Below are 14,613 nucleotides of genomic sequence, written 5' to 3' on the forward strand. Positions count from 1 at the left end.
GGCTGTGTGTCTTCTGTGCCTGTTGTGGGTGTCCTCTGTGCCTGTTGTGTCCTCTGTGTCTTCCTGGTTGTGTGTCCTCTGTGTCTGCTAGGATCTCCTTCTGCTCTCCTTTAGTGGTGGCTTGACCCTTCTCAAGGCCCTTCGCTCGCCTTTGACGCACGCCGTAGGCCCTTCCACTTTTAAGGGGGAGTTCTGATGGATGACGTCGGGGGTGGGTGGAGCTAACTCTCGCCGCTGCCACTTCTCTCCTACTTTCCCCTCCTCCTCCGAGCTTTTCCTGCTGTCCCCTTTTGCTCTTCTCCTGCTACTCTCCTCTCCCCTGGGACAAAATGAGCAGATGAAGAAATGTTTTCAGAGATTAGGAAAGCTGGAGAATTGGGCAACAGTATAATAATGGCAGATTTCAATCGTTGTGAGTTTGTGGTCTTGAAAGATTCTTGCTGGGAGTGGGAGATAAATAATAAATATGGTGGTTCTGGGTAGTAGGAGGTTCCTGCTGTTTTGTAAATAAGAATTATTAATAGAAGTGCAATTTCAATTATCCCAACATTGACTGGTTAAATGTTACATCAGGGAGTGCTAGGAAGGTAAAATTCCTAGACGTCATAAATGACTGATTCTTGGAGCAACTGATCCGGGAACCGACAAGAGGGGGAGCCATTTTATATTTGGTTCTTAGTGCAATGCAAGGCATAGTACAGGAGTTAACTGTGTTGGGTCCGCTGGGAAACAGTAATCATTAACGTGATCAAATTTTAGCTGATACCAGGAGTGACGTTGCAAAAGAAATCTACTGTAGGGGCGTTTAATTTTCAAAAGGGTGACTATGATAACATGAGGAAAATGGTTAAAAAGAAGCTACAAGGATCAGTTGCAAAGGTTAGGACTGTAAACCAGGTGTGGATGTTATTTAAAAATACCATTGTGGAAGCCCAGACCAGATGCATTCCACGTATCAGCAAAGGTGGAAAGAAGAGGAAACGAAGTGAAAGAGGCTATTAGAGCAAAAAAACCTCATCCTTTAAAGCACGGAAAAAGGATCCAAAAGAAGAAAATAAGAAGAGACACAAGCACTGGCAAGTTAGATGCACAGCACTGATAAAGAAAGCTTAGAAAGAATATAAAGAAAAACTTGCAAAAGAGGCAAAAAATCATAACAATTTTTTAAGGTACATCAAAAGAAGAAACCCAGTGAGGGAATCTGTGGAACCATTGGTTGATCAAAGAGCAAAAGGGGCGCTCAGGGAGGATAAGGCCATAGCGGAAAGCCTGAATGAATTCTTTGTTTCGGACTTTACGGAAGGAGATGTAAAAGATCTACCTTAACCGGAAATGGTTTTCAAGGGTGATGATGCGGAGGAATTGAAATAAATCTTGGTGAATCTGGAATATGTACTAAGCCAAATCTACAAGTTAAAATGTGATAAATCGCCTCGAGCGAATGGTATACATCCCAGGGTACTATAAGAACTCAAATGTGAAACTGGTGACTTGCTGTTAGTGATCACTAAAATCATCTGTTATATTTGAAGACTGAAGTGTGGCCAACGTTACGCCAATTTTTAAAAAAGGGTTCCAGGGGCGTTCTATATAGATATATGCCTAAGCCCACCTAACACCAAAATTCTCTAACTGGCAGTCCATGTCACAGATGCTGATTAGAGAATCGTGTTGCCATGATCAGTTTAGTGGCCGCAGCAACCCCCCCACCCCCCCGCGAAGACTACTGGCAGGAGGGAAGCCCAGTCCCTCCTGCCTGACACCCCTCACCACCCATAAAGATTAACAGCAGGATGCTCAGTCCCTCCTGCTGGAACCCCCCTCCCCCACTCCCCGCCAAACATAATTGGCAGGAGGGATGCCCAATCCCTCCTGCCAAAACCCCATACCCACCAAAGATCATTGGCAGGAGGGATGCCCAGTCCCTCCTGCCGGAACCCCCCACCCTGAAAAGTAGCCCATCCGCCCCAAGCCCACCCAGAACCCCCCCCTACCTTATTGAGAAGGCTGGCCCACATCCTAACACTGGGGACTTCTGGAGAACCAAGAAGCCTTAAAGTTTGGATAAAAACACAAAAATAATAATCAGAGCAGATCAGAAAGACACCTTCCAACTTGCAAGTAGAAGGAGAAACTAGGGCTAAAGCACAGCCATGTGATGGAGGAGGTGGAGCCAAGAGAGAAAAAAATGTAGATGCCGCCTTCTACACAATCACGACTTGAGATGAACAACCCACTTGCGCAAGACTATATATATATAAAAAGCCTATCTAGTCTGCTTAACCATGCCATCTACTATCCCCTCCTCTCCTTTATAGACGCAACATACTTGTCCCAAACACACCTCATCTCTTATTGGGAAAACAGAACAAGCAGGATTCTCTACATAAACTACATAACAGAATACCTCACCTTGGTCACATACACAGAAAGTGGATAAAGCCTCTCCAAACACAAAGTAAGGAACTACAAGTTAGAAATATACAGATAAAACTAAACTAGAAAAATCTATGAATCTTGAGTCTGCCAGCAGTGCAACAAAAATAGAAACAGGAAAAAAGCATTTCTTCCTGAAGCACTGAACAATATAAAATAGGAGATTTACATATTCACTTTTCAAAGCAGACATTAAACCAGAAAGTGAAGTTACTCAACTATAGCAGGTGTTTTCCCAGGATAGCAGGATGAATACTCACAACGAAAGATGAAGTTATCCTATAGAGCACCACACGACAAGCATTACTTAGCTTTCTTCTGGAAGCAGCACACCATTCACGAGCACATCTTCTCACCTGCCATGTTGTGTGGGACTAGCTCACTCAAGTATAACAGTCAATAGAAAACCACTCCAGGAGGAGGTGGACAGGGCATTGTGGATACTCATCTTGCTATCCTCAGAGAACACTTGCTACAAGTATCTTTATTTTTTCCAAGGATAAGAGGGAGGATCTCCTTACGTTAATGGGAATAGCAAAGATACTTACCTGTAGTAGGTGCTCTCTGAGGATAGTAGGCATATACTCTCACATGTGGGTGACATCATCCACTGAACTTGGTATGAACACTACCAAATACACTGTCACTTTAAATTTTTTAAGTAGTGCCCAAACCAAGTACATACTGGTGCCTTCCTGTCTGATGTTGGCTTACAGAACAATCAGTTCAGTAACAAATGTAAGAAGCCAACTAGGGGAGGTTGGCAGGTTGTGAGAATATATGCCTGCTGTCCTCGGAGAACACCTGAGTATCTTTGCCTTCTCAGAGGACAAGCAGTCATTATATTCTCATATGTGGGACTCCCAAGCTGCCAGGATCATGTCCCTGGAAGAAGCTAACATTGGATGGATATACATGAGCCTGGTGAGATCAAAGAATGTTGGAAAGTTGGTGCTCAGAAAGTAAAAAGATTTTGCAGAACTGCTTGCTCAAACTGTCTCTTCTGGAGTTGTGCTCCGAACACTAGTGAGAAGTAAACGTATGAACTGAGGACCAAGTAGCCACTTTGCAGATGTCCTCAATAGCTGTGGAACAGAAATGAGCTACCAAGGCAGCCACAGCCTGGACATTGTGGGCTGCTACATGGCCCTGAAACATCAGCCAAATCCAAATCCAAGATATAGTCCGCCAGCCAAGTGGAGATGGTTCTCTTGGTAACAGGAACTCTAAGCCTATTAGGGTTAAAAGCCACAAAGAGCTTGGAGGATCTTTTATGAGGCTTAGTCCGGTCTAGGTAGCGTCCTAGAGCACATTTGCAATCCAAGCTGTAAATAATAATAATTTTATTCTTATATACCGCCAAAGCCAAGATAGTTCAAGGCAGTTTACAACAAGATGAGCTGGACAATCAGTGAAGTGGCTACAATAAAGAGTTATTGAATATAAGTCATGATGTTTCGAGGCAGTTTACAACGAAAGGTGCTAGACAAACAGCAAACTGGTCACAATACAGTCATTGAATACAAGTTTACAGAGTGGAAGAAGTGGAAAGTTATAAGATTCTTAGGTTACAAATCGATTAAACAAATTCGTTTTTACAGATTTTCTAAAACTGAGGTAGGATGAGGAATGCTTAATAATGTTACCCAGCCAATCGTTCCATTTGCCTGCCTGGAAGGCGAGTTCTGTCCAGGAATCTTTTGTAGTGGCAGGCCTTAATTGTCGGATAGGTAAACAGATGAATTCTACGTGTGGGCCTAATATAACTATCCAGATTAAATTGAGAAACCAGGTATGTGGGGGACAGACCAAATATTGATTTATAACTAAATAGAACTCGTGCTTCCAGGGGCAGCCAATGAAGTTTTTGGTAATAAGGACTAATGTGTTCCCATTTCTTCAGCCCAAAAATTAGTCGCACTGCCGAATTTTGAATAACTCTAAGTCTTAGAATGGTTTTTTTGAAGGAACCCAAGTAGATGATGTTGCAATAATCGAGCATGCTTAAGATGGAAGATTGAACCAATAAGTGGAATGATGCTGCATCAAAGTATTTTCTGATGGTTCTGAGCCTCTAGAGTATCGAGAAGCATTTTCTAACCAATAAATCTGTGTGAGCATTTAGAGTAAGGTGACAGTCCAGAGTCACTCCCAGAATTTTTATGGAATGGTCAATAGGGAAGACCTGGCCATACAAGGAGATCGATGAGTCTTTAATTTTGTCGTTCGGGCTTGCCAGGAAAAATGAGGTGCTTCTCCAGAATGGAATTGTGGCTTTGGAAAGAAACAGGCAAAACTATGGACTGGTTGAAGTGGAATTCTGAGACCTATGGACTGGTTGAAGTGGAATTCTGAGACAACTTTGGGGAGGAATATTGGATGAGTTCGGAGCACTGCTGTCAAAGTAGAATCTTGTGTAGGAAGGACCAAACACAAATGGTTGAAGTTCACTCACATGGTTTGCAGGCAATGAGGAAAATGACTTTCCAAGTGAGAAGTCTGAGACAGCAAGAAGTAAACAGCTCAAAGGGAGACTCCCATAAGAGCAGATAGTACCACATTAAGATACCATGCAACAGGTGAATGTGATAATAGGTAATTAGGTGTAGTAAACTCCTTTCATGAATGTGGACATTAACAGATGAACAGATACAGGTTTCTTGTCCAAGGGAAGTGAAATGTACTGATAGCACCGAGATGTACTTAAACAATTGTTTTTTAGACCAGAGTTGGAGAGATGAAAAACGTAGTCCAGGTTGGAAGGAAGTGGACATGAGACAAGTTTAAGAGAATTTAGTGCATACCAGGAAGAAAATCTTGTCCATTTGAAGTGGTAACAGTGCTGAGTAGTGCTGCACGATTCAGGGGAAAAAAAAAATTTCGATTCGATTCAGCCTATTGAATTGATTTTTCGATTCGATTCGATTTTCCTGCCCAATTAGGTGTTTTTTTTCCAAACATCCTAGTGGGTTTATTTTATAGCTTCTTCACCCTCTTTGCCCTCTCCTACCCACACTGGTCCTGTGGTGTAAACAAAATAAACAAACAAAAAATACTTTTCTTCTCTCTATTAAATCCTAGCTCATGTTTGCGGTCTAACACCAGCTTTGGAAGGATACACATTTCAAGCCTGACATATTGTAATCACAAAACAGAAAATAAAATTATTTTTCCTACCTTTTGTTGTCTGGTCATTTTTCAAATCTTGTTGGTCCCATGTTAGTCTGGTTGTCTTCTGATCAGGCTCTCCTTCTTTCTTCTTTCTCCGTGCTCACCATCCATCTTCCATCTCTGTCCTCTTCTGTTTCCCTTTCCTCCCCCGGAGGTCTGGCATCTTTCCTTTTTTTCATTTCCATCCCCCCGCAGCTGCAGCGATGGACCCCACCATCCACAGATCCACCATCTCTCCTTTTCTCATCTACCCTTTCATCCAGCATCTCTCATCTGTATCCGTTCCTATCATCCAGCATCTCTCATCTGTATCCGTTCCTATACTCCCTCCATGCCCAGCATCTTATCTCTCCCCATATCCAGCTTCTTCTTTCTCTCTTCCTTACCTCCTGTATGCCCTTCCCCAGGTACAGGCTTTCTCCTACTATCGCTCCTGCCATCCTGCACCTTGCCCACCTACTTTGGAACAGTATCTGTCCCTCTTGTACCCTTCCCCTTGTGGTCTTGCATTTCTCTCTTCCTCTCTCCATTAGTCCAGCACCTCTCCTCTGCTTTCCTCCCCCTCTTTTTGGTTTGGTCTCTCTCTTCCCTTCACTTCACCCCAGGTCTGGCATCTCCCCTCCCCTCTCTTACTCCTTCCTCCTCCTCCCTCTGCACAGGCCTGCCTCCCTGCCCTGAAGGCCTGCTCCCCGCCACAAAGACCTGTTCCCCCCATGAAGGCCTTCTCCCCCCAGGAAGGCACTTTCTCTCTTCCTCCCCGTGCAAAGGCCTGCTACCTCCACGAGGCCTGCCCCCCCCCGCCGCGAAGGCACATTTTCTCCTCCTCCCCGCCATGAAGGCCTGTTCCTGTTGCGAAGGCCTGCTCCCCCCAGCTGCAAACGAACGCCTGCTCCCCCCGCCGCGAAGGCATATTTTCATATTTCTCCTCCCCCTCCCAACCGGGAACAAACGCTACTCCCCCTGCAAGCCTGCACCTTCCCCGCTCTTACCTCCTTAACGCTAATAGGGCAATCTTCAGACTCACTGGTGTTATAGCGATTCCTGCAGCTGCCCATGGTCTTCAGCAGCATGTTCTCTCTGCCGCAATCCTGCCCCTGATGTCAGAGCAGGGGCAGGACTGCGGCAGAGAGAACGTGCCGCTGAGGTCCACGGGCAGCTGCAGGGATCGCTATAAAACCAGTGAGCCTGCAAGCTGCCCTATTAGCCTAAAGGAGATAAGAGCGGGGAAGCTGGGGGAGGCAAGAGCGGGCAAGCTGGGGGAGGCCTTTCTGACCGACCCTCCCCCCTCAAGCAGGATTAGCAGCGGACGGCCAGCAAGAGGCAGCGCTGCAGCTCCTGCTTTAGGAAGGCACGGGGGAAGGGTCAGCCATTGAATCGGGAGGCCGATTTTTTTTTTAATTGAATTGATTCGAATTGATTCACCTGATTCGAATCGATTCACCTGATTCAAATCGTGAATCGGGCAGCACTAGTGCTGAGTGAATGGTTTCTGGATGCTTCAATGACAAGAGAGACTGTAGCCGAGAAGCAGAAAGTATTTACTTGCTCAGAGATAGTGCTAACGATTGAGGCTTGGGATGAAGGAGGGATCCCTGTTTTGTTAGTAGTGTTGGGAAAAGTTGCAATAAGCACAGTTCCTGGGTTGAGAATTCTAGGAGTGAGAACCACAGTTGACATTACCAACAAGGTGCTTTGAAGGTCATGGTGCCCCGATCCTGGCAAGGTTTGAGTAGAGTTCTCCGAAAAAGAGGAAATGGAGGAAATGCGTAGCAGAATCGGTTTCCACAATGAATGAGGGGGGCACCCTACTCCAGGCAATCAGAAACATAAAAACATGATGGCAAATAAAGGCCAAATGGCCTATCTAGTCTGCCTATTCACAATAACCATTATCTCTTTCTCTCTCTGAGAGATCCCACGTGCCTATCCCAGGCTCTCTTGAATTCAGACACAATCTCTGTTTCCACCACCTCGTCTGGGAGACTGTTCCACGCATCTACTACCCTTTCTGTAAAAAATTATTTCCTTAGATTACTCCAGACCCTATCACTTTTTATCTTCATCCTATGCCCTCTCATTGCAGAGTTTCCTTTCAAATGAAAGAGACTCGACTCATGCACATTTATATTATGTAAGTATTTAAATGACTCTATCAAATCTCACCTCTCCCGCCTTTCCTCCAAAGTATACAGATTGAGATCTTTAAGTCTGTCCCCATACGTCTTATCACGAAGACCACACACCATTTTAGTAGTATATAGTCTGGAGCCAAGGACAGGAAGTTTGTGGTTGTATGTGTGGGCAATAGGGAAGCTTCTCTCATACTGCCTAGTAGTGGATCATCATCAAGGAACCACTGCCCACTTGCTGGAGAAGAGGACCCAAATCCTCCACAAAAATTTTATAAAATTAAAAGAGGATTTGGGTCCTCTTCTCCAGCAAGTGGGCAGTGGTTCCTTGATGATGATCCACTACTAGGCAGTATGAGAGAAGCTTCCCTATTGCCCACACATACAACCACAAACTTCCTGTCCTTGGCTCCAGACTATATACTACTAAAATGGTGTGTGGTCTTCGTGATAAGACGTATGGGGACAGACTTAAAGATCTCAATCTGTATACTTTCCACTTTTTAAACCTTTCCACTTTTTAAAGCTTTTATTGCCCATTCAATTTCAGTAAGAGAAAATGGGGCTTCCAAAGAAGTCTGATCAGCTGGAGCAAGGAGGGGCAAATCAATCTGAGTCAAATAACGCTGAATTTAAGCCCATCTATATTCCTATCCCTACTATAAAGATTACACAATTGGAGGAACTATTCCCAAATATCACTAACATCCCCCACCCCTTTAAATTTTTGACTGGTTGAGAAAATGTGCTTCTTCATTAGAGTTGTATCGCCCAAGAAAGGTATTAAGATCAGAAAATGCCATGACATTATCTACTGAGAAGGAGAGGAATATAATGCATGCAAGAGTTAGAAATTCTATGTTTTCAGTTGCTGGTGTGAAACTTTGGAACACAATGCTAGGTCAGTTGCGTTTGTGTAGTCCTAGAGATACTTTTAAGAGGCTTTTTAAAGACACAGCTTTTTGCTGATGTGTTTATGTGAAAAGAGCAAATAAGATTGATAATTGAATGAGATTTGTGGTATTTTTTATAAAGCAGAAGATACAGTGTTTTACCTATGATATTTTGTGAATAAGTAGGCATATGGTCAGCAATGTGGGCAGCTGAAGATTTTATTAGATTATAAGATGTACTAGTCTTATAGCCCGTTACATTAACGGGTGCTAGAATATATGTGTGTGTCTGTCTTTATTTTTTTTTCTCTCTCCTTAGCCGCTTTCTGTATTTCTGTCTGTCATTTTTTTTTTTCCTTAGCTATCCACTACCACCCCTTGCCTGCTCCCCCTGTCCATTTTCCCTTCCTTTTACCTCCCCTGTGTCCTCCACCACCCCATCACTGCTCACCTTATCCAGCAGAAGCCCTTCTCCCTTTGTTTTACCTCCCCCTGTCCATCATCACCTCCTTCCAGCTCCCCCTGTCCAGCAGTAGGCCTGTCTTCATTTTTCTGACCCCCCTCCCTGTTCATCAGCACCTCTTCCCCTGTCCATCAACCCCTTTTCTGCCCCTCCATTTCCGTGTGTTGCAGCATTTCCCTCCCACCCCACTTCCCTGTGCAGTATTTTCCTCCCCCCATACCTTCCTGCTGAACTCCATGTTAAAATGCTTTCCGGGTTTGGCTGCCACGGCCTGCAGCCACCAACAGCCGCCGCGGCCAGCAGCCGCCACGGCCGACATCCGACTCGGGCCGCCGCGGTCGACATCCGCCTCGGGGGGGGGGGAGGAAGAGAGAGAGCGGAGAGAGTACGGTGCGCAAGGGAACGACGGCGGCGGGGACGGCCAACTTACAGGAAGGGAGCTGCGTCTTTCAACAGGGAGCAGGCCAGACCGTAAGCCGCGCATGCGCACTTCCTATGTGTCGCTACAGCTCACGGAAAACCGGCGCACGCATAGGAAGTGCGCATGCGCGGCCTAGCGTTTTATTATATTAGATTGTTTGAAATACTTTGTATGTTGACTGTAAACGGCTTAGAATTGTAAGCGGTATATACTTTTAAAAAAATAAATAAATGCCTAGCCAACATACTCCCAGTTTTATTGCCAAATTCAAAGAATTTTGCTTTAATTTACGTCTCATAAAATCAGCTTACTCTGCTCTACCTGTGGAGCTCAGCTCTACATTCCTTTAATTACTTCAAAGTGTCAAATGTAGGCCACCTTTGGTATAATCTCTCAAAATGCACCAAACCAGCTCTAATCTCCAAAAATCATTTCTTCCTTATCATCTTCTTGTAAGCCTCCTTCAGGTGACCTCTTACCATTGCTTTGAGGCATACCAAAGTAAAACGTCTGACACTTCTCCAGTGTCATTTTGTTCTAGATATCATTTAATCACATCCTTAATCTCCAGACAAATCTTCTCATCACCTAACAATCCATCTTTAACTTTCAGTAAGTTTGGCACTTCTCCCCTCCAAACCTTGCAATATTACCTTTACTAGTGCATGGTCAGAAATATGGATGCTCCCTAAATGAGAATTAAAGATCTTACCCACAAATGTCTATGGCATCAAATGAGATCAATTAGTATATAGGTATCCCAACATTGGAAATAAAAAGAATACCCTTCCTGCACTGGGTGTTGCAATCTTCATACATCTAGTGCCTCAGCATAAGGTCAGTAGCTTCTTTCTTTGATATTGGCCATCTTCACTACCCCCCTTTATTTATTTGGATTTATTAACCACCTTATCATGAAGAGATTGCATCCAAAGTGGATTACAATACACTGAATACTAATCAGGTACTCTTAAGTATTTTCTCTATCTGTTCCAACAGGCTCACAATTTAACCAGGGCAATGGAGTGTTAAGTAACTTGCCCACAGTCACTAGGAACAGGTTGATATCAAACTTATAACCTCAAGGTACTAAGGCAGCATCTCAAACCACTAGGCCACCCCTCCACTTTAGAATGGCCCATCAATCCTATAATTAAAATCCCCTCCCCCTACAATCACCTCCCCACCAACAAAAGAAACAAGTGTATCCTGCAAGTCATGGAAAAAGAGGAGGACAAACAGGGAAATAAGAAGCAGAGTAACTTTATCAAAATGATCTTAAAGTGAGTTTCCATCTAGTAAAACCAGGGAGAAATGCTGAAGATGGCAATGATGAATGAAAAAAAATTCAAGCTCTGTATTATTCATATAGCAAAGGTTTAAATGTCATTCATGGTCATTTTACCCGAGTTCCACAAAAGAAGCTTTAAGGCTGTCAAGGGGTGCATGTGATAATGAAAGCATGGTCATTACATCCTCTAAGAATCCAACTAATAGTTTGCGATCTTCTTCCTGGACAAGGAAAGAAAGAACACACAACATAAAGAGTCTCATCAAAAGTTACAGTGAGTGACATAGTATGTTTATATGTCAAGACAAATAACTAGAAGAGATATACACATTTAATATACTGCAACTGCTATGACATGCCACACTATTGTGGTGCCACTGAAGGTATCTGGAGGCAAGACAACGTTTATTAAAAGAACACACATCACTTCCCCAAGACTTTTGATCAGAAATTGCTAGGCTTATCAAAATACTCAATTTTCTTGCATACCCACCAGTAAGTTTGTTAAACAAAACATCACCATGCATTCTTGTTAACAATGCTTCCATAAAGGAACAATGTAATTTATCATAAACTGTGATTTCTTAAATTTTAACAGTGTTTGCAATTGATTCCACTAGTACTATGCGAGTTGAAAAGTGTTTTTAATATTGCAGGCACAAGTCTTCATATACAGAATTGCAGTGCTCCATGGCAAAAATTTCATTCTTACACTTAACACAGGATAGAAAGGACTGTGGGTATTTTAACACCTAAGTTAGTCTTAACTGCAAACTCATCTGGGAGTATGCCTTTAAAAGTTTTTTGGATGGCCAGCATCAGTTTCTTTCACTCCACATACTTTGTCAATGCACAATATGCAGGTAAAGACACATGCCAGGGAAATAATGTGCCCTGCCCCTTTTCCTCTTTCATAAAGCAAAGCAGTCTTTAAAGGGGATATATTTCATAGCTAAATACCCTTTTTACCTATGAAAATCCTTTGAAAACTACCCCCTAAAATATGAGTTCAAAAGACAGAAAAAGTTATTTAAATTTTTACTTAAAATCATGTTACCCAGATAAGATAGATCTCATCAGGCCCAGTCAGTGATATCCAGTGACATTATCCCGATAATGCTGCTGTGGTTAATGTGGGGGTAGTCCAAGGGTAAAGCCAATAGTTATTTGAGTCGCAGGGGCCAGGAAGTGATGTTGGAAGGAAAGCCAACACTAGTACAGCAGCAGGCCAGAGAAGATTTAAAGAGATGTGTGTGTGGGGGGTGAGGGGGGGGCGGCGGGAGGGAGGGAGGGCATGAGTGTGGTGTTGGGGCAGGGAAGGAGTGCAAGGGGGGCCCATCAACCCGGGCACCTCCTACCCACCCTCACTACGCCATTGAGCCTGTTTCATCTTGCACTGTCCTTGGGCCAAAACATTAATTTCTGGATTCCTGAGCTCTCTCTTTTTCTGGGTTAGCACATCTGGTGGCTCTGCAGCCTTAGGGATCTTTCCTTTGCGTAATTTCATTCTGTTGGTTCAATTTTCCTCCATTTACCTACAAATGATGAATATCATTTGGCTAGTCTGCTGTTGCATAGAGTATTATTTGGTTGAAGCCTCTAGCACCTGGAAAGGGTGGCTATTGATGAGCCCTGCTCAGCAGCACTGATTAAGGTGCTTGGCTTGAGGATATGTGATGAGCTAAGCAAGGAAAGCTGCAATATCCCAGCACTTTAAGAATGCCTGGTAGACCTTACCCCATCCTCTCTTTTAATGATTTCTACAATGGTAAAAATTGTAAATCTGGATAAGCTGGCTTTAGAATGGTCAAATATTGACCCCAAAAATCTGTTTAATATGATATTTAAAGTATAAAAGGTACAGATTGAAGTAAGCTGGTTGCAGAAAAAATTGTGGACAGCTTAAGAGAGAGGTTGCAATTGCACAGCTTATCAAGTCTCGAGAAAACTGGCCCTGTTTCAATACTTGTGTGAAGTAGCTCTCTAAAGCAGCGGTTCTTAAACCTGTACTGGGGGTCCCCAGTCAGTCACTTTCCAATATATCCCTAATGAATATACATATCTATAAACAAATGAAGCTGTACACCTTTTTTCCTTATATAAATACTGAAATTAGCTCAATTTTCTTTATTATACATTCATTAACCTAAATCTTTATAAACTACATAATGTTCAATGCATTCAAATGGTTGATTTGCCGAGTCCCAATTGTGTATTTTGTAAACAGTTCTATAATTCCTTCAAAAGATCCTTCTTCATTCATTCCACATTTGCTGTGGACAACATTGAAAAAGAACATTAAAGAAACCATCCTCAAAATAAAGTACTGTTGTTTAAATAGAAAGAAAAGATAGGAAGTTTACACTTCCTTTTGTTCTTTATCCATTCCGCTGATCCCGCTCCACCACAACATCCAACATTTCTCCCTCTCATCTCTCTCTTCCCCATGCATCTGTTCCTCACACCTCTCCCACCACCATGTCCAATATTTCTCTCTTCCTCCCTATGCCCAACAATTCACCTTTCTTCATTTCCCCATGTGCACCATCTCCCTTTCCCTCTCATTCAGACACCCGTGCCCAACAATTCTCCCTATTACCTCCTCACCAGAGCATCTCTTTCCCTCCCTGCATTCTTCCATCCTATGTCCCAAGTTCATGCTCCCTTCCTCCTTTCCCCGAAGTTTGTGCTCCCTCCCTCCCTTCTGTGTCCCAACACAACCTTCCTTCTCCCTTCCTGTGCCAACGTGTCCCCTCTTCCAGTCCCAACACACCCCTCCTCCTCCCTTTCGTGTCCCAATGCAACCCTCATAGTCCTTCCCTTCCTCTGTGCCCCAAATTCGTGCCTCCCTCCTTCCCGCGAGTGTTTACTTCCTCTGACTGGCTCCCTCCATCCAGTCACATTTCTGTTCGCAATGCCGCAGCTGCGGTTCCTACACACTGTCTGCAGATGATCTGGAAGCCTTCCGGGTCAGTCGCATGCAGGAGCTGCTGCTCGCAGTTTTGTGAAGAGAAATGCGACTGGGAGGAGGGAGTCGGTCAGAGGAGGTAAACACTCGTGAGAGAGAGGGAGGCATGAATTTGGGATGCAGAACAGAGGAGAGGACAACGAAGGGTGGAATAGAAGGCAAGTTTCTGATAGGAGCATGGAACTGATGACATCATGATGCTAGACTTTAAATAAGAACATAAGAATTGCCGCTGCTGGGTCAGACCAGTTGTCCATCGTGCCCAGTCTGCTCCCGCAGCAGCCCTCTGGTCAAAGACCAGCACCCTAACTGAGACTAGCCCTACCCGAGTACGTTCTGGTTCAGCAGGAACTTGTCTAACTTTGTCTTGAATCCCTGGAGGGTGTTTTCCCCTATGACAGACTCCAGAAGAGAATTCAAGTTTTCTACCACTCTCTGGGTGAAAAGGAACTGCCTTATGTTCGTACGGAATCTATCCCCTTTCAATTTTAGAGAGTGCCTTCTCGTTCGCCATACCTTGGAGAAGGTGAACAATCTGTCCTTATCTACTAAGTCTATTCCCTTGACTGTTTCGATCATGTCCCCTCTCAATCTCCTCTGTTCGAGGGAGAAAAGGCCCAGTTTCTCTAATCTTTCACTGTACGGCAACTCTTCCAGCCCCTTAACCATCTTAGTCGCTCTTCTCTGGACCCTTTCGAGTAGTACTGTGTCCTTCTTCATGTACGGTGACCAGTGCTGGATGCAGTACTCCAGATGAGGGTGCACCATGGCCCAGTATAGTGGCATGATAACCTTCTCTGATCTGTTCGTGATCCCCTTCTTTATCATTCCTAGCATTTTG

The 14,613-nt window shown here is 43.9% G+C and overlaps 1 protein-coding gene across 11 annotated transcripts in view; it reads right to left on the minus strand.

Moving 5' to 3' along the window:
- Positions 1-14,613, minus strand: part of RELCH (RAB11 binding and LisH domain, coiled-coil and HEAT repeat containing) — a 403,047-nt gene that overhangs the window by 134,120 nt on the left and 254,314 nt on the right. For all 11 annotated transcript variants that reach the window (XR_004538476.1, XR_004538477.1, XM_033934993.1 and 8 more), the window contains one exon: positions 10,919-11,025. Coding sequence is in view for 9 of the 11 variants with exons in the window: in XM_033934993.1 (XP_033790884.1) it covers positions 10,919-11,025 (107 nt within the window). In the remaining 2 variants the exon portion in view is untranslated. The remainder of the gene's footprint in view (positions 1-10,918; positions 11,026-14,613) is intronic.

This window comes from Geotrypetes seraphini, chromosome 2 (genome assembly GCF_902459505.1).
Source record: "Geotrypetes seraphini chromosome 2, aGeoSer1.1, whole genome shotgun sequence".
NCBI lineage: Eukaryota > Metazoa > Chordata > Amphibia > Gymnophiona > Dermophiidae > Geotrypetes > Geotrypetes seraphini.